The sequence below is a fragment of the Callorhinchus milii genome, unplaced genomic scaffold, assembly GCF_018977255.1.
Source record: "Callorhinchus milii isolate IMCB2004 unplaced genomic scaffold, IMCB_Cmil_1.0 Scaffold1, whole genome shotgun sequence".
Classification (NCBI taxonomy): domain Eukaryota; kingdom Metazoa; phylum Chordata; class Chondrichthyes; order Chimaeriformes; family Callorhinchidae; genus Callorhinchus; species Callorhinchus milii.
Genome location: NW_024704742.1, coordinates 39272067 through 39291815, shown reverse-complemented (window position 1 = coordinate 39291815; position 19749 = coordinate 39272067). Strand labels below are relative to the sequence as shown.

Below are 19749 nucleotides of genomic sequence, written 5' to 3'. Positions count from 1 at the left end.
TAGAAACAAACACAGAACATTTATTAAAACATGAGATTGGCAATGGTTGTTGTAATATTGCCCAGATTAATAATTATAGTTTAGCCGTTCTACATTAGTTTATAGTAATTAAATCTATTGTCCTTTTGCTTTTACTCTTAGTTAAAAGTTACTTTTAATCTATGCATCCGATGCCTTGATTTTGTAATTTATTTTTCAATATATGTTCTTTTTCTCAATGCAGAGAGGCAAGAATATTTCTGAATCCAACTCACGTTCGGTTATTCAGTTTCCTGGCCCTGAAACTCTTCACCAACCTTCTGAAGGTTTGGCTTCCATTCTTAGCAAACGCACCAATTTCTTCAAAAACTGAAACTCAATTATTTGTGGTTTTCCTGTACTTGACATTTCTTTTGAGGCTTACTTGTTAGTCTCTTGTAGAGCTGACTGCAAGGACTCAGAACAGTTTCCTGTTTTCTGTTTAGTAGTATGCTTTCCGGTATTTTGGTAAAACTGTAATGATGCCATTTTATACAGGGCTCTTTGAGAAATGTGTAGCTTTTTGTGGGGTGGGGTAGGCCGAGTATCTGGCTCATGTGGAAACATATTCTGTCAGTCTGTCTGTCAGTCAGGCACTATATCAAATGCAAGGATTATTATTATTATCAGTCCCATTTTATAAAGCTCTCGTACACATCAATTCCAATGCCATCATCTACCAATTTAGTTATGTTTTGTTGTAGCTAACACTTGCCTCAATTACTTTCTTAGGCAATCCATTCTACATTTTTACTACCCTCTGACTAAAGTAGTCAAAGGGGAATTAAGATCTTATATCAGTATTTTGCGCTTCTGATAAAGATTTATCTCAAAAATATCCTTAAGTTTTAGAGAACTTAAAACTCTAACTCTATAAATCTAAACTGCCTGGTCATCTGCCCCTTCCGATAGAGACCCTTACAAATACCTTTAATTTTACAAAAGACAATTTCTCCCCCACCCCCCCTTACCCCCAACCCCCCATTACCTTTGGGGACTATATACCCAGTGCATTTTTATCGAGATGATATTTTTCTACTCATAAAAGATCTGTGAATAACACACAATATCAGAAGAGAATCTAACTATTAAAAAAACAGAACGTCTGGGTTTGAATCCAGATCTGCGCTGAGTTAAATACAATATAATTGTATTGAGTTTGCTAATCTCAGCCTGACAGCAGTCTGGATACTACAATTTACTTCAGTGCTCCTTGGTTTAAGGGAGGGGAGAATCAGCCAGGGTTCCCAATCCTTATCCAGATATGTCTGCTGGGATTTGCATTTTGTGGAGTGAAAGTACTGGATCGGACTCCGCTTTGCTGCTCCAGCCATTTGATAGCCTGTCAGTGCTCACTGTTAACATTCACACATGAGTAATGGCCACTTAGATGAGGAACACTGATGATTTCAATTCCGTTTCCTCTTTATTGGTGTACAGCAATCATAGAACCATACTCCAGTGGGAGAAAGAGGATTTGAAATTATTTCTGGAATGGAGGAGCGGAAGAGAGACAAATTTATGCAAATTATGGTTGAGCTTGGTCCAATTCCAATGACAAGACACTGTACTTGTTTTATAAATAGCTTGATGTTATAATTGGAAGACAATCAGGTTGAGATTCCAGAACAATGAGATTGTATAGTCCAAGAGCCATCTTCAACCAAGCCTCTTGTGCGATTATGATCTTCGAGTTACAATGTTTACTCAAAGTAAATAAAGAAGACTATTATAACTATTCCATGTGTGATAATAGAGGATTACACTCCAGTCATTCTGAAGCCTTTGATTTTTCTTAGGTCCAAGTGTTGACAGAAGGGCAAAGCCATTCAAGCCAGCAAATGTTTCTCACCAGTCCCCAGGTAGGCTCTTAATGTGTTATATTTTTTTAAAAAAACAGTGAAAGTTTGGTTCACTTCTATCAATAAGCATGTAATTAATTTGCAGTTTTCAGTCTCCATTGAGCTCAGAAGATTTTGTATTTTGAAAGATTGTATATTGAAAAAAAAAACTTTGCAATATTATGGAAGGATTACAAAAAAAGGCTGAAGAAATACAATACAATTTATATTTATATAGCAGCTTTTGCATGGGAGAACATCACAAAACATTTGGCACTGCTGGCTGGGTATCCAACCTGGGAGTGGGAGCAGAATGGGGTGGGAAGGGGAAAAATGACCAGTAGTATGCCAGTCCCCAGGTAGGTCACAACCTACCTGGGGACTGGCAAGAAACATTTGCTGGCTTGAATGGCTTTGCCCTTCTGTCAATACTTGGACCGAAGAAAAATCAAAGGCTTCAGAATGACTGGAGAACGTGAGACCATGTAACTTGAAGGTGATTCCCTGCTTGAGGCCTAAAAGGACTATTGGTTACAACAACAACAACAAAATTACATTTGTAAAGCGTCTTTCACATCGGGAGGACTTCCTAAGGTGCTGAACAGACAGAGTTACGAACAGAGTTATGGTTAACAGTTAAATGGCAGATAGTTACAGTGTACCTAGTCTGCTGTTTTGTTTAATGCTTCAGAAGCCTGGATGGATAGTTCCAACCTGCCCTACTGTAATCTCTAGGCATGATTCATTTTGACAGTTAAACTTTTGGCTGGATTATGAATCTGCTATGATTTATTTGATGATTTGGATGAGAGATTTTTCTTTTACTTTGCAAATATTTATTTTAAGATTGATTATTTGCAACTTTGCATCATATTAATCTTTTCGCTGAAGAGAAAGTTTTGGAATAAACAACACGTCAAGTTATATTAAACAGACCTTAGATTTAAACGAATCTTACTCTTCTCTAATCATCTGTATAATCACCTAATGTCCAATTTAAAAAAATTGAACTATGCTTTTGTCTCAAAGAGATCCAAAGAGATAACTATCTTTTCTGTACCATATCTAAGAATAAGATGCCATGGTTAGTTAGTGTAATAATTGCAGGTCTCAGAAAACCAAAGTATAATACAACTGTTGGTTTATTGTGAGGTTAAGATAAGTTCTAGGCTACAATTTGTAACTGCACAGTGTACACATGGTAAATACATATTATCCTGGGCTTGATCCTCAATTCAAAGCTATTGGTTCTTTAACAGAGTACTTTTAGTGTTATTGATGAGCAAATAGCATGTTAATAAACTTAAAATCTCAACCCCTTTTTTTTCCTGACATTATTGTAAGTGATGTGGAGGGGGAAGTGCAAGTCACATAAGAGTGAAGCTGATTCCTTCCCAACAGTGTAACTGCAATATTATCCGTCGCCTGTGCTGGTGCATATGTATCATGACCAACTATATAATTTTCCTATATGTCAAATGAATTAAAAATAGCTGGTTTCAGTTACAGTAGAGTATAATTTATTGGTTTGGTTAACACCTCGTGCACAATTGTGAAGTTGAGTTAACCATGTGTAATTAACAACCGTTGAAAAGATTTATAGAAACTCATGAATCGTTTCCATCAGTTCTTAATTATCTAAATAGACACCTTCATTACTGCTGTACACATGTTGGCACAAAGGCAAATTCTATGGATAGCCTAAGCGAACCTGGAAATTACTCCCAGTATTAAAATAATGAAGTAGAGTTATTCTTGGCAATGAGCATTACTCTTGAAAAGGGATTTCTATGATCTTCAATAATAATCATCGCATTTGATATAGTGCCTTTCATGTTCGAAAGACATATCAAAGCACTTCATATGATATACTGTAAAGTGTAGTGACTGTGTGTTTTGGAGGCAAATGCAGCAACCCATTTACCCAAAGCAATATCCCACAAACAATCATGGAGTAAGTGACCAATTTTATTTGGGAGTTTGTTGGTCAGGACACAGAAGAAACTCCCTTCTCTTTTCAAATAGTGCCATGGGATCTTTTATGGCCACCTGGACAGATAAACTAACCTTGGTTTAACATCTCATCCAAAGGATGGTAACTCAAACAATGCAACACTTTGCAATGAACTGGGCTGGACTATATGAATTCAAAGTACTGATGTCGTTGAACTCACAATCTTCTGATGTTTTGTTTAGGTTTCATTTATATGCATATTTATTTCTTAACAGTTACTATACGGCCTTGACCCAGCAATTCATCAATCTCAATGTTGCTGAAACTGTTCCAGATGTGAAAAATATTTATACTGCAACTTCTGTACTATTTTAACATAACAAATTAGCAATAAATTTAGTAGTGCTGTGAGTAGGTTAAGCTTGACTTCATGTTTGTGAAAAAGCTATAACAATACTACTTTTCTTTTTGTTTGTCAGAGAAAAGTTCGATCCTTGAAATCAGGGTAAGGATATCTCAAATTGTTCATTATGTTTGGCAATCCATGAAAAGGATGCTTTTGTTGAATTATATCACATCTTTGTTCTCATCATTTCATTTTCTCACAAGCAGATTTTAATAATCAGTCTGTCACTCAGTTTGTTGCTAAAAATGTTTAGTTAAAAATTGGAAGTGGAGATTACAATGTTTAAGCCTGTCACTGTGTAAAAAACACCAGCAGTCGCTAGATGGCAGTTCATTCCTCTCGGGAAGTAGAATCTTCCTTTAGTTCTCGATTGCCATTTTTTGTTATTACCTTGAAGGAATCTATCACCTTTCACAAGAATCATTTTTCGCTGAAATAATTTTAGCAGCTGTAGACTTAAAAGCCCGCAAACTTTATTCTATTTATCTAGTTCTTCAGTATGATCAGGAACATGATCCCAGCCTTGAAAACGCTTGAGAATCATAGACATCTGTTTCATTTAGGCTTCTCAGTGTTTTCAAAGCTTGGATCATGTTTGTGATATTAAATTGGACCAAGGACAGAACTTGAGGAGACAGGTTCAATGAACAAGCCTCAGACAAACTTTCCCATGGTCTGGAGAAGGCGTGGTCACTTCTATTTTCTTGTTTTGTTACAGAAGGTTCTTTTTGTTTTGAGAGTAATTGGAGTAAAGCTACAAACACAAGTAAAACACAAGAGCTCTCTGCTTCACACGATTTAATCATAGAATCATAGAATATTATAGCATAGAGTGCTGTAATATTCCAATCAGTCCCACTCCCCCACTCTTTCCCTAAATCCTTGCAAATCTTTCCTTTTCAAGTACCTATCCGATTCCCTTTTGAAAGTTGTTCTGAATCTGTTTTCACAACCATTTCAAGCAATGAATTCCAGTCCATAACAACTCTCTGTGTAAAACAATTTTGCCTCATCTCCCCTCTGGTTTTATTGCCAATTATCTTGAATCTATGTGCCATGGTTACTGACCCACCTGCCAGAGGAAACAGTTTCTTCCTATCTACTCTATCAAAACCCTTCATAATTTTGAACACCTCTATTAAATCACCCCTTAACCTTCTCTGCTCTAAGGAGAACAATCACAGCTTCTCTAGTCTCTCCACATAACTAAAGTCCTTCATCGCTGATACCATTCTGGTAAATCTCTTCTGCACAAGGTTTTGATATCATTCCTAGATTATCATGCATAGAATTGGACACAATACTCCAGCTGAGACCTAACCAGTGACTTATAAAGGTTGTGATGTCCTCCGGACGTGAAAGGTGCTATAGAAATTTAATTTTGTTTACATTGTTATTGTGTAGCAAAACTTTCTTGCTTTTGTACTCTATGCCTTTATTTATAAAATCAAGGATCCCATATGCTTTCTTAACAGCTCTATCAACCTGTCCTGCCATCTTCTAAGACTTGTGTATGTGAACCCCCAGGTCACTCTGCTCTTGAACCCCCTTTAAAATTGGACCATTTAGTGTATATTACCTCTTCTCATTCTTCCTAAAATGTAGCACCTCACACTTCTCTGCATTAAACTTCATCTGCCACGCGTCTGTCCATTTTATCAGTCTGTCTATCTCCTGCAGTCTGCTACCATACTCCTCACTGTTTACTACATTCCCAAGTTTTGTGCCATCTGCAAGCTTTAAAAGTTTGCTTTCTATACCCAAGTCCAAATCACTCACATATATCAAAAAGAGCAGTGGACCTGACAGTGACCCCTGGGGACACCACTGTATACTTCCCTCCAGACTGAAAAACAACCATTCACGACTTTCTATCTCCTAGACAATTTCATATCCACACTGCCTTTTAACCCTTTTATCCCATGGAGTTCAATTTTGCTAACTAGTCTATTACGTGGCATAACAATGTATAATTAATGTTGTATTTGGATCATCAACAGCTGAACTGTTTTTTTCCCCACAGCAACCAGCACCACCACCCAGGTAATATGAAATCAAATACACTTGGTAAAGGTATGACTGCATGAAACACTGGCTACTTTTATAGTACAGTAGACCAATGGTCATCAAGTCAGAATTTCCAGTTAAATGTAATTACAATGCCAGCATTTACCAGCTTTTCTTAGCGTTGGATTTTTTTCTGCAAAACGCCTCAAAATACTGGTAAATGCCAGTACTGTCACTGTAATTGTTGAATAGCGAATAAGCTGTCTTCTGCTTGAGGGATTCAAACTGAATCAAAGTCAATATCCCTGGCCACTGAAGACCAACAATCATGGTGATGTAGGGGAGCGCTCTAGGAGAGTGGCCGGCATGAGTCTGCACTCAGTCCACGGAACTTTTATCAATTTTTCGCTTTCGGGTCCTGTCTGACTCGTTCCAAATTCCGGATACCCGGAGTCTGGTAAGATGGGGGTTTAATGTACTTATCTGACTATGTTAATCTTGCCCTATGGACTATGGCATATAGGGTTGTAGTTATAACCACACTACTTGAATCTTGCGTGTCATTCTGTTCAGCTGGGACTCTCAGCTCTGAGAAAGATTGTAAATTCAAGTCCCACATAAAGACTTTGAATTGACAAGTGCGGGCTGACACTCCAATGCAGTTGAGGATGTGTTGCATTGTCAGAGGTGCCATCCTTCGAATGAGATGTTAAACTGAGATTCTGTCTGCTTTTCAGGTAGATGTTAAAGATCCCATGGCACTATTCGAAAAGAGAAGAGAGTTTCTCCTGGTATCCAACAATCCCCCAGATAAAATTGCTTCATGACTGTTTGTGGAATATTGCTGGGTGCAAATTGGCTGCTAAAAATAACATTAGAAAACAGTAGACTATTCAGCCCGGCGAACTTGTTTCACATTTTATTGGGTCGTGACTGATCTGAAACTTAATATAATTTCCCTAGCCTTTCACTATATTCATTGATCCCTTCACCCACCAGATATCCATCTCCCTCCCTCTTAAATACTTTAATTGAACCAACATCTACAATGTTTTGAAGTAGTAACTTCCATGTTTCCACAGCCCTTTGTGTGGGAAAAAAACAATTTCAAGAATTACTGAATCTGTTATGAAACATCATATAAAACCATAGAAATGAATGCCAATAGGAGGCCATTCAGCCCAATATTTTCTGTCAGTGTTTGGCTCTCATACAAGCAGTCCATCATACTCTTAATTCCCTGTTCTTTCCTTGTATCTTCTAATAAATTTCCTCTGCTTTTGCTTGTCCATTTTTAAAATTCCCCACCCACTCTGATATATTCATAATAATATAATAAGCTTTGCATTTGATATAGCGCCTTATCACATCTTCGAGACATCTCAAAATACTTCACAGAATATACTGTAAAGTGAATTGACTGTATATTTTGTGGGCGAAACCCGGCAGCCAATTGCACAAAGCAGTGTCCCACAAACAGTCGTGGATTGAAGTGACCAATTTTATTATTGTTTTTTTTTCTTGAGGGACCAATTTATTATTTTTGATGGAATTATTACGCCTGAGAAAGGTATCCACCAAACCAGGTTCTGGTTAAGAAACCTGTTATGAAAGCTGAATTTAATGATTTTTTATGTATATGTATATCTAGGCCTCCTAAGCATTTACCCAAGGATTTCAAGCCACTTCCTCCCGAACCAAGTCGTAGCCAAAGTCCCTCAGAACCCAACAAATTGTTGAACTCTAGAAAAAGTCCAGTGACAACTCAGAGTGGCAATGGCACAGTGTAAGTTGAATTGGATACTATATTCAGAACGTTTTCTTATAGTTTGATAAATCATCTATCTGTATGAACATTTACCACACACAACTGCTATCGTTCACCTTCTTGTTCTCTTTCAGATCTCCTTGGAAGAATACAAATGACGAGGTATCTAATGTTTTTAAACCCTTTCATTTTCTAACATTTTTTCTGTGAAATAATCAAAGAACTTTGCGAGGAACATTCAACCTTTGTTTTAATCAACTTCACAGTAAAATTAAATGAAAGCACTTGAGTGTTTGCACAAGACATTGGTTGTACCGGTTACAGCATTGTGTCTAGTTTTGGATACCCTCTATCGTACCAAGGTTAGAGTTATGTGGATACAAATTTTGGGATGGTTCCTTGAAACAGAGAAGTTAAGAGAGGATCTAATAGAGAAAAAAAATCTTGAGAGGATAGATAATGAAAGATTATTCCTGCTGCTTAGTAAATTGGTTAAACAAAATATAAAATCAGGCTGAATACTTACCTTCACGTGCCTTTGAAGTTGTGACCATGAAAACATTTTAAAAGAATTTGAATAAACATTTCAAGAGGAAGAATATAAAATGATACAAAGAGAGAGTATAGAATTGGAATGAGAGGAGTTAGCTTGGGTAAAGAAGCTATCACCATCCTATGTTCAATGGCCTAACTGCCTCCTCCTCAGCTGTAAAATGAAATTGATAATAATCCTATGGGGGAAACTTAGTTTAGGTATTTGAGAGTATATAACATGCTTGCAATCCTTATTACTGCTTCTTTTTCCTCAACAGATAATACCAAGAAAGGGTGAGTAATAATAATCTTTGCATTTGTACTGTTTATAATTTCAAAACACTTCACAGGTAATGGCTATCAAGTGTAGTGTATAAGTAGGTGGACAAGGCAGCCAACTGGTGATCGGCGAAGTTCCACAAACACGAAAGGGAAAGATCAATTTATTTTGAGTATTTTTGGCCAGGACAACAGGAGAAACTCGCTTCTTTTTGAATAGGGTTAATTGTAAAGTTTGACTGTAGATTGGACAGCACTGCTAACAATGCAGCACTCCTCCAGCATTGCACCCAGGGTAGGTTTAGTCTGTGAGCTCAGAATCCCAACATGGTTCTTGAACCCACAGCCTTCTGACCCAGATATGAGAGTACTGCAAGCTAAGCCACACTGATACCTCCATATCTAGCACATTGCAGAGGACACTTAACACTCGATTAATACTTTGATATTTGGAAAATTTCTACATTTTGTAGCTTGTTTTCTAAAAAAAATTGTATATATACATTATTATGTGGGTGTAACTCTCATAACATTTAATTATATATTGTAACTTCACATGATCACAAGATTGGTTTGGACGTTCAGCCCATCTGATCTCATCTTTCCAGAATACTCACCCTACCATTTCTATTACAGCACCAAACTCAAGCTGTCTTTCAAGTGAGTTTCTAAAAGGACTATTTTGAAAGGTAGCTCAGCACTGTGATGGGAGAACGGTAACTTGAGTATTAATAATAATAATAATACTTCCATTTGATTTAGCACATTATCACATCGTTGAGATGTCTCAAAGCATTTCACAGAATAAATTGACTCTATATTTTCTATTCGAAGAATGAGATTAGGTGGGCTGAAGAGCCTTCTTCATCCAACCAATTTTGTGATCTTGGCCTAAACTACCCATCCTGACAATCAGTTCCAGTTGTTAATTACCCTTGATATGTGATAAAAAGAAATACAACTTTGACGCTCCAAATGTGCGACATGAAGGTCTGCAAAATGGGATTTTATTTGCCTCAGTTGCTAGAGGATACTGAATACCTGTCCTCTGCCTGCGAATAAGTTTTTTTGTATTAGTTTTTATTATAATCCTTTCACTTGATGCAGACATTTCGATGTCAGGAGGGCATTTTAAAGCACTATACATGATTTACTGCAAAGTGCAGTTTATGTATTTATAAAATCCATAAATTGTTGGATTTGGGGGGCATTTTGGTCAGCAAATAAAGCCAGTGTACAATATGGCATTAGTGATGTTGAAATACTATTCATGATGTTGATAGCTGACTCTGGTGAGTATATGATACAGGACCTCTGTGCCCTTACAACACCCTCAACATTTGTGTCTGGAAATATTTTTTCTTACATGTATGCTGTACTTACCTGATCTGTCAGACAAATACATACCTACTCCTCCATAACCATTACAGCTTTCCTTACTCCCTTGTCGTTTCCTCTGTTACAACGGGGATAATATTTAAACCATTTTATAGCCAAGATATACAGAGTTAATCCTCAGACATACAAGATGTATTGCGCTGTGACAGCTGAGAATAAATTACCAAGTATTTTTGAAATGTTCGGAAAGGAAGCTGAACTTCCATGCCGTCCGTAGAACACAGAGGGATTAAAAATATTCCTTTGTTCACCATATTTAATATAAATGGCAAAAAATATTCTTTGTTTTAATGAATTCTATCCGACACAGAGAAACTGTTGTAAATTACTCCACCTGGTGGATTCCAAGAGAATTCACCAAAAGAGACCAAAATTGATGTTAGTGAATGGGAGGGAGCAAGAGTAAATGCAGATGTGTTCTGGTGGTGCAATATGTTAATGGCATGGGTGCTAGGATAAAGTTACTGCTGTGATTCCACATATGACAAATTTGTGTTTTGTATTATTATTTAATTGGCGTCCTGTATCTCAGTGGTTAGAGCATTCGCTTTGCAAACGAGACACCTGGATTCAATTCCAGGCAGGGTGAAACCTTGGGCAAGTTTCCTTACTCCACATGCCTAATAATAATCCCTCCAAATCAAAACAGTAATAAATTGGTCACTTTCAATCTACGACTGTTTGTGGGACACTGCTGTGCGCAATTGGCTGCCGCGTTTTGTCCACAAATATACGGTCAATTCACTTTACAGTATATTCTGTGAAGGGCTTTGAGATGTCCAGAAGACGTGAAAAGTGCTATATCAAATGCAAGGAATATTATATTATTAATATTGCCCTCTCACATTGGGAGGACCTCCCAAAGCACTGGCTGGGTACCCAAGCTGAGGGGTGGGACTTGAGGAATGTGGGGAGGGGAAAGATAACCACCTCCTAATGTGAAAGGCGACAGAGGACTGGGAGCAGTACATTGTCCATCGTCTCAGCCGGAGATTGCCAACCAGGATTGGGGAGCTTCAGAGCAGATTTTTTTTTAAATTAAGCAAACAATAATAGATGAATGTATTTATGCTTTACTTCACGGTCCATATTTACTGAAAATTATTGAACACTAAATAGAAATGGCTATACAGCATTGTAAATATTATATTCATAAAAGTATTCATTTTGATTTTTTCATTTAGGCATTCATTTTAGATGTCAGCCTGACATTCCTTCACCAACCAAAGACCTTCATCCACCAACCAGGAATCCGCCCCCACCATACAGAGACCCGCCGCTACCGAGCAGAGACCCGCCGCTACCGAACAGAGACCCGCCCCTACCGAACAGAGACCCGCCGCTACCGAACAGAGACCCGCCGCTACCGAACAGAGACCCGCCCCTACCGAACAGAGACCCGCCCCTACTGAAGAGAGACCCGCCCCTACTGAACAGAGACCCGCCCCTACTGAACAGAGACCCGCCCCTACTGAACAGAAACCCGCCCCTACTGAACAGAGACCCGCCCCTACTGAACAGAGACCCGCCCCTACTGAACAGAGACCCGCCCCTACTGAACAGAGACCCGCCCCTACTGAACAGAGACCCGCCCCTACTGAACAGAGACCCGCCCCTACTGAACAGAGACCCGCCCCTACTGAACAGAGACCCGCCCCTACTGAACAGAGACCCGCCCCTACTGAACAGAGACCCGCCCCTTATAAACAGAGACCCGCCCCTATTGAACAGAGACCCGCCCCTATTGAACAGAGACCCGCCCCTATTGAACAGAGACCCGCCCCTACTGAACAGAGACCCGCCCCTACTGAACAGAAACCCGCCCCTACTGAACAGAGACCCGCCCCTACTAAACAGAGACCCGCCCCTTATAAACAGAGACCCGCCCCTATTGAACAGAGACCCGCCCCTATTGAACAGGGACCCGCCCCTACTGAACAGAGACCCGCCCCTACTGAAAAGAGACCCGCCCCTACTGATCAGAGACCCGCCCCTACTGATCAGAGACCCGCCCCTACTGAACAGAGACCTGCCCCTACTGAACAGAGACCCGCCCCTGTCGAAAAGAGACCCGCCCACACCAAGCAGAGACCTGCCCACACCAAGCAGAGCCCAGCTCACACCAAGTAAAGGCCAGCTCACATCAAGCAGAGACCTGTCCCCCATGAACAGAGACCCGCCAATACCAAGCAGAGGCCAACCCATACCAAGCAGAGGCCCACCCATCCTGAGCAGAGACCTGCCCCTCCTGAGCAGAGACCCGCCCCTCCTGAGCAGAGACTTGCACTCACCAAGCAGAGATCAGCTTCCACTGTCATTTCGACCTAAACCTCCGATCCCTCAGTCAGCAAGGTACAACTAAAAATAAAGAATAAAATCTTTAGTCAGTCATTTTCCATCAAGATCCATGCTTCTCAAGCCATCTTCAACAACAACAACAAGATTATATTTGTATAGCGCCTTTCGTGTCGGGAGCACATCCCAAGTGCATATAAACACTGTGTTAGTTATTTAAGCTAAAAGCACTCTCAAGACCCTACCCAAATGTGAGCTATATAAATGCAAGTTGTTTGTGGTGTAAAAGATTATTTAGAAAAGATATTACAGACTTTGGAAAGTAAGATTCTACAAGGTGTTAACTTTCTTAAAATAAATAGCTGAAAGTTCATTTTAAAAGTGTTGGAGACAGCTAGCGTTTCATCTCAAATGCTGTTGGCCATTTTGCAACAAAAACATCACAAATGTGTGTGTGTGTGTGTGTGTGTATGTGCACACACTTATGTTTAAAGTTGTCTGGAAATTGAATTTAGTACAAATTCATTCAACTCAGTGATGCACCATACCAAAAATAGAGGCTGTATGTTTTATTAGACAAGATTCTTCCAGCTTGTCTTGGTATCACAGGGCCACACATCAATTGTATCTGAGGGGCAGGTGGATGATCTTAAAATAGACTTCCAAGGCCTCAGACTTAAAATAGAAGCATTATCCTCATTGGGAGAGATAAGTGGGGTCTCATTGGAGCTGAACTGGGTCCCAGGTGACATGCTTGATATGGAATATCAGAACTGAGTTAATCTTCTGTGGCAGTCTTGTAGTCTGATGTGTGTGCCAGGCGAGTCTGCACTACTGCAGGGCACTGATGAAGATGGACCTACCAGTCTGACACATCTGTTGGACTTGGGTAAGCAGTTACTGAGGGAAGAGATTCTTTCCACTCAGCTCCTAAAAATAAATATTTTTTGCTAAATCTTTAAGATGGGGAATTCCTCAGATTGACACAGAGCAGGAATTACAATAGGCTGTACAATTTTCATGCAGTAATAGAATTCAAAATGGACACAAATGCGAATCATTAAAATGATACTGCTGTAAGTTTCCTTTATGTTTTTCTGATTGTAACAATGTTTGTTTTTATGCTAGCACTTCTAACAGAATATCACAGATACCAGGTATAACATATTTTTTACCTATATATAGTCTAACTTATATTTGCAATAAATATTGTAATATATTAACATCTTCTAATAATCTAATGTAATATATTAACATATTAAAATCTACTAGATCAATGTTTGTGTTCCATTTCCGTTACCTAAACGTAAACAATTATAAAAGTGTTTTTGCAGAATCTTTTCATTATCAAATTATAATTATAAATAAACTTACTACTAAAAATCATCATAGTTACTTTGGGTTATATTAATTCTGTTTGTTTTACATCACTAACGTACCTTGGATTTTTCATGATCTCCAGTGAAGCCATCACAAGACATGCCCAGGAGACCAGAAATGCAGTCCAGTCCTCGTGTACAGAATGCTGAACATTTTTCCAAACTTTCTGCAAAGGTAAATGATTAACTCCATTTCTTGAAATGAGATCCAAACCTAAGACTTGGGGTTGAAAGTTCAGCATTCACATTAACTACAGTTTCACCAAAATTTGCATGAGTAAGTGGCATCAGTATGTAGAACTCTTAGTATGGTTTGGATACTCTTAAGCATGGTAATAGTTTATTGCTGTAATTGTGTATCCACAAATGTACAGGTATTTTACTTTGACAATGACAAAAAATGATGGTTAGTGTCATACAGTGGAGATTGCCAGTTTTGCAGGATAATTTAGAGGAATGATTTGAGGAACAGACTGATCATTAAAATGAAACGGAGTCCAAAGTCCACCATTAGTTTATTCATGAATCTCCAAATTGGCACTGATAGAAATTAACACCTGAAGTGGCTCTGTCAATTTCAAGCATTTAATTTAGTTGATGTGTAGTGGCAAATTTGAGATCAAAGTTGGGATGAATCCAACCTCAATTTATGAGTTTTAATGGGGTGTTAGAAATGTTTCTTTCCACTGGGAGGCTTTGTAGGCAAGATGGTGAGATGATAAAAGTAAGTAGATACTTTCCTAGTCCACACAATGCATGTCTCTGGTGAGTGGGAGGACAGAGCAAAATGTTGAATTGTATTGCCTGATTATTCAAAGTATTTCTCATTTTGCATGTGAATAGAAATTCATTTCCATTATGAATATATTTCAGGATTTAGAAGGAAACGATTGGTATGTTAGCTCCTATGACCGTTATGAAGCAGAAAGAGCTTTAACAGAAACCAATAAGGTAACCAGTTATGCTCCAAACCTTGAATATTCAAATATGCATAATAAATAATTTTACATAAAGTATCTGCTTATGAATAAAATCTATGAAATCTCAAGACATTTTTAAAAGGCTTATAAAGTTTTTATGCTTATTGCACATGTTGTTTTGCAATCATGTTACTTTATTCATTCTACAGTAGTACTAACTGGTATGTTTCAGTAAAAATAATTTCAAGTTACACCACGTTGTAATTTTTTTGCCTAAAAGTTGTCTCCCTTCCTCAAAGTCCTGATGTATGATAAGGTACAGTTCTACAGGCATTGGTTTCCCTCTAGTACCTTACAGGTTAGGATAAAAAAGACTCAAAAGCCTATTTGGTCTTAACCTTCCAGAATACCAACACCCACCCCCACCAGAATCAAGCCTTCCCTGAAATTGCACTTTGTAGCCCTGAACCTGTGTCCACCTGTTCTGCTACCTTGGCATGCAATTGTATTTATGGGTAAATCTCAAAGGCCAGTGATCTTAATTGTGTCAGATATCTGATACCTCTAAAACAAAACAATAATAACTTGATCATTCTCAATCCACGACTGTTTGTGGGACACTGCTGTGCGCAATTGACTGCTGTGTTTCGCCCACAAATATACGGTCAATTCACTTTACAGTATATTCTGTAAAGCGCTTTGAGACGTCCAGAAGACGTGTAAAGCGCTATATCAAATGCAAGGATTATAATAATTATTATTATTATTATTATATCAGGTTGTGAAGCAGGCCGGAGCCCGCTGAGCGGAGGAAGTGGGCAGGTTAGTAGGGGGTTAGGAGGTAGTGGGGAGCAAGGCCATGGAGGGCTTTGAAGGTGAGGACCAGGATCTTGAACTGTATCATCTGTGTGATGGGAAGCCAGTGGAGTTGGGTCAGGATGGGGGTGATAGCGTCACAAAGCCTGGTGTGGGAGAAGACACGGGTTGCAGAGTTCTGTATGTAATCTATTATTAACTGTTGAATTCGCTCACTTTTCCTTGAATTAGGATGGTTCATTCTTGGTCAGAGACAGTTCCAAAAAATCCCCAGATCAGCCATACGTATTGGTTGTATATTATGGAAGTAAAGTTTACAACATTCAAATTCGATACTTTGGGGACAGTAAACAGTATGCTTTGGGAACTGGACTCAGAGGACATGACGTAAGTTTCCTCAATTCCTTTCCTTCCATCTTTTGGAGAATACAATAATTTGTTCATTGTAAATAAGTCTTCATTATCAACTGAGTCTGCATTTGTAATATCAAATGTGTGTTCTGTTTGCACTTTTTATAGTTGGGATACTTACCACATGCAAAGCTCACAAAAATCAAATTCTAATGCTTAACAACACTTGGGTGCCATCAGCCTGGCTCAGTCGGTAGCACTGTTGCCTCTAAGTTTAAAAAGTTGTGGTTTCAAGTTCTAGATCGTGAATTTGAACTCACAGTTCTGGCTAATACTCCAATGCAGTGCTAGATGGTGAGCTGTATTGTCAAAATTGCTGTTCTTCACATGAATTGTTAAACTAAGATCCTTTCCGCCTGTTCAGTTTGATGTTAAAGATCCCATGGCACTACTGAAATTATTATTAGAATTGGCATTGCACTATTACTCCATTACTCCCAACACCTCAATGATGATCTCACTGGAGCTGCAGCTGCCGACTTACAGTGTAACATTTCCCTATCAGGAGGAATTTGGTGCTAAAGTTGCAATATAACAAGGTGTTACTAGGCTACAATGTCCTTTATAATAATAATCTTTGCATTTGATACAGCGCCTTTTCACGTCTTCTAGATGTCTCAAAGCGCTTCACAGAATATACTGTAAAGTGAATTGACTGTATATTTGTGGACGAAACGCGGCAGTCAATTACACACAGCACTGTCCCGCAAACAGTTGTGGATTGACTGGCCAAATTTTTTTTTGAGGGATTATTATCCCTGTGGTGGAGTCCGTAGCTCAGTGGTTAGAGCACTCGACTTGCAAGCGAGAGACCTGGTTTCAATTCCCAGCAGGGGGAAACCTTGGGCAAGTTTCCTTATTCCATACACCTGATGTTAATTCTCTCAAAAATAATAAATTGGTCACTTCAATCCACGACTGTTTGTGGGACACTGCTGTGCGCAATTGGCTGCTGTGTTCCGCCCATAAATATGCGGTCAATTCACTTTATAGTATATTCTGTGAAAAATGTTGAGAAGTCTAGAAGATGTGAAAAGCACTATATCAAAATGCAAGGATTATTATTATTATTATTATCCTCAGGAAAGCAATCCGCCAATCGACTAACAACTGGGTTCCTACTTACTGCTGGGTAAACAGAGGAGTGTGGAGTAAGGAAACTTGCCCAACTTTTCGCCCTGCCAGGAACCGAACCAGGTCCTCTCACTTCCGAGGTGATTGTTCTAACCACTGACCTACAGGACTCCACACTTAGAGATGGACCTTCTTTTCTATTCATATCATTCAAATACAAGCTTGTTTGCTTGCTGCTCCCATATATTCTTATAGCTTAGCTTGGATTATATCAGGTTATATTATTACTATATATTGAACAGGAGTGGTTTGGTGTAAATCACCTTTTAACTCACAGCCACTATCCCCTGGAGCAAAGTATATACTATTGTTCTACTTCCCTCAGAGATAGAAGTTCAGATAAAATGTTATTTTGAATAATGCTTTCCTTGTGTTTTTTAAAATGGTTCTAAATTTCTCTCAGTGTGTTGATAATAAGTAAGAATTAATTACACTATTAATGTAACTGTGCAAGCCTTGTTTCATCCTGTTGAAATTGCCTTTTAAAAGAACTAAATATTTGTACACCTGCTATTTTTCTAAAATTCCAATTACATTTTGGAGAGGCTAAATTTAGTATGAATTCAAACTTAATAGAGCTTCTATTCATGAATGTCCTTAACCAGCAGTCAGATCACAGGATGAAAATTCAGATCCTTTTGCTTTCAAGTAATTCTGAAGAGCCTGTATTCAGATGGCGTGTGTCTGGAATAAAACAGCTGAGAATGTTGCCAAGGCAACAGTGCCATTACACATTGCCTGTTAGTTCTCTGATTTGCAAGCCGTTCTGGAGACTATGATGCCAATGGAACTGCTAATAAATTTGTCTGCAGCAGTTTTCAGTTTTTAGTTAATTGTAGATGTAAAAAGGCAACATGGGCCCAGGACAAAAGCACCAATGCTCTCATGTGGAACTTGTTTGAAACCAGATTGGATTTTTTTTTACAATTTGCAAAGGGAAACTTCTGTTTAGACTACCAAAAGTTGACATCAGCATATGGGAATTTTATCATAATTAAACAAAACAGTAAAACGAGTTGTACTTTTATCCTCTACGATAAAAGTGCAACTTGGTTTACTGGAGTCTGTGGAGTCCTGTAACGCATTGGTTAGAGCAGTCACCTCGCAAGCGAGAGAACCTGGGTTCGATTCCCAGATAGGGTGAAATGTTAGACAAATTTTTTTACTCCATACGCCTCTGTTTACCTAACAGTAAGTAGGAACCTTGGTCACTCAATCCATGAAGTTTGTGGGACACTGCTATGCACAATTGGCTACCACGTTTCACCGACAAAATATTCAGTCAATTCACTTTACAGTATTTTCTGTTAAGCACTTTGAGATGCCTCGAAGATATGTTAAGACATGCTTTATCAAATGCAAGGATTATTATTAATCATCAGAAAAAGAAATTGACTTAAATTAACAGATAATTATATAGGCAGTATAATATGTATAATCATGATCATTAACCAATGCTGGGCATAAGTTAATCTAAAAGTTAGTTTATACCTGAACTCAATAATAAGTCAGATCTACATATTAGATTATAAAACAACAAAACTTAGAAAAAAATAAACTCTAAAACATTGCAGTACTTTTTGGCTCAGAACAATATACATTGATACCAAGAAGAGTGTATGGATAAATAATTCTTGCTTTTTAACAGGTCTCACTGTTTCCAAAGTCATAAGACTTCAACTTAAGAGAAAATTGTCACTGTGTTCGAGAAATTACATACTTTTTCAAGTTTGTATATATGTTTAGAATTAGATAGTGAAACACTCTCATTTTTCTTTCTCTACAGATATTTGATTCAGTGTCTGAAATGATACAATTCCATAGAAATATTCCCTTGCGATTGATCGATCGAAGAGATCAAACTGGAATCCAAATGGAGCATTGCATCTTGACTTCTCCAGTGGGACCATATTGACAATATTGTATACTTGCTTTCCTTATATATGTATATATTAAATATTTAAAGTGCTATAATTTATTTTCATGTAAATATATACATGCTCAAAATACATTCATCAGTTTATCCTGTTTTATAACATACAAATTTGAAATTGTTCAGGCAGACATAATGATACAGTTAGTTATTATTTAGAAAAAGCAAGATAACCCAGAAAATATAATTGAAGAGTATTGTATTGAAATAGAAAATATGATTCTGTATTTCTCCTACAATTGTAGACTTGTGAGATTCAATAAATCCTGATGTTTTAATTTTAATAATAATATAATAATAATCCTTGCATTTGATATCTCGTGCTTTTCACACCTTCTCAACGTCTCAAAGTGCTTTACAGAATAGACTGTAAAGTGAATTGACCGTATATTTGTGGGTGAAACGCGGCAGCCAATTGCACACAGCAGTGTCCCACAAACAGTCGTGGATTGAAAACGACCAATTTTTGTTATTGTTTTGGAGGGATTATTATTGGGCGATTGCAGTAAGGAAACTTGCCCATGGTTTTGCCCTGCCTGGAATTGAACCCAGGTGTCTCGCTTGCAAGGCAAGTCCTCTAACCACTGAGCTACAGGACTTTATTTTGTTTAGGGGAAACCGATTGTTATGTCCATCTATTTGTGAGTGTGTTTCAT

At 38.2% G+C, this 19749-nt stretch overlaps 2 protein-coding genes and 1 long non-coding RNA gene across 3 annotated transcripts in view; all 3 read left to right on the top strand.

The window, feature by feature from the left end:
• Positions 1-4866, top strand: part of LOC103175790 — a 41287-nt gene extending 36421 nt beyond the window's left edge. Inside the window, exons 7-10 of the mRNA XM_042341416.1 lie at positions 224-305; positions 1818-1880; positions 4293-4318; positions 4783-4866. Of these exons, the coding sequence (XP_042197350.1) occupies positions 224-305; positions 1818-1880; positions 4293-4318; positions 4783-4866 (255 nt within the window). The remainder of the gene's footprint in view (positions 1-223; positions 306-1817; positions 1881-4292; positions 4319-4782) is intronic.
• Positions 4867-6236: 1370 nt separating this feature from the next.
• Positions 6237-11572, top strand: LOC121848147. The gene is made up of 5 exons (XR_006084881.1): positions 6237-6262; positions 7878-8012; positions 8129-8156; positions 8807-8822; positions 11390-11572. It is a non-coding gene; the product is annotated as an uncharacterized LOC121848147 (long non-coding RNA).
• Positions 11573-12206: 634 nt separating this feature from the next.
• LOC103175791 (cytokine-dependent hematopoietic cell linker) lies at positions 12207-19339 on the top strand. Its single transcript, XM_007888984.2, has 6 exons — positions 12207-12557; positions 13629-13657; positions 13963-14054; positions 14753-14830; positions 15847-16002; positions 18947-19339. The coding sequence occupies exons 1-6, from the start codon at positions 12370-12372 to the stop codon at positions 19073-19075; spliced, it is 672 nt and encodes a 223-aa protein (XP_007887175.1). The 5' UTR covers positions 12207-12369; the 3' UTR covers positions 19076-19339.
• The last annotated feature ends 410 nt before the right edge of the window (positions 19340-19749 follow it).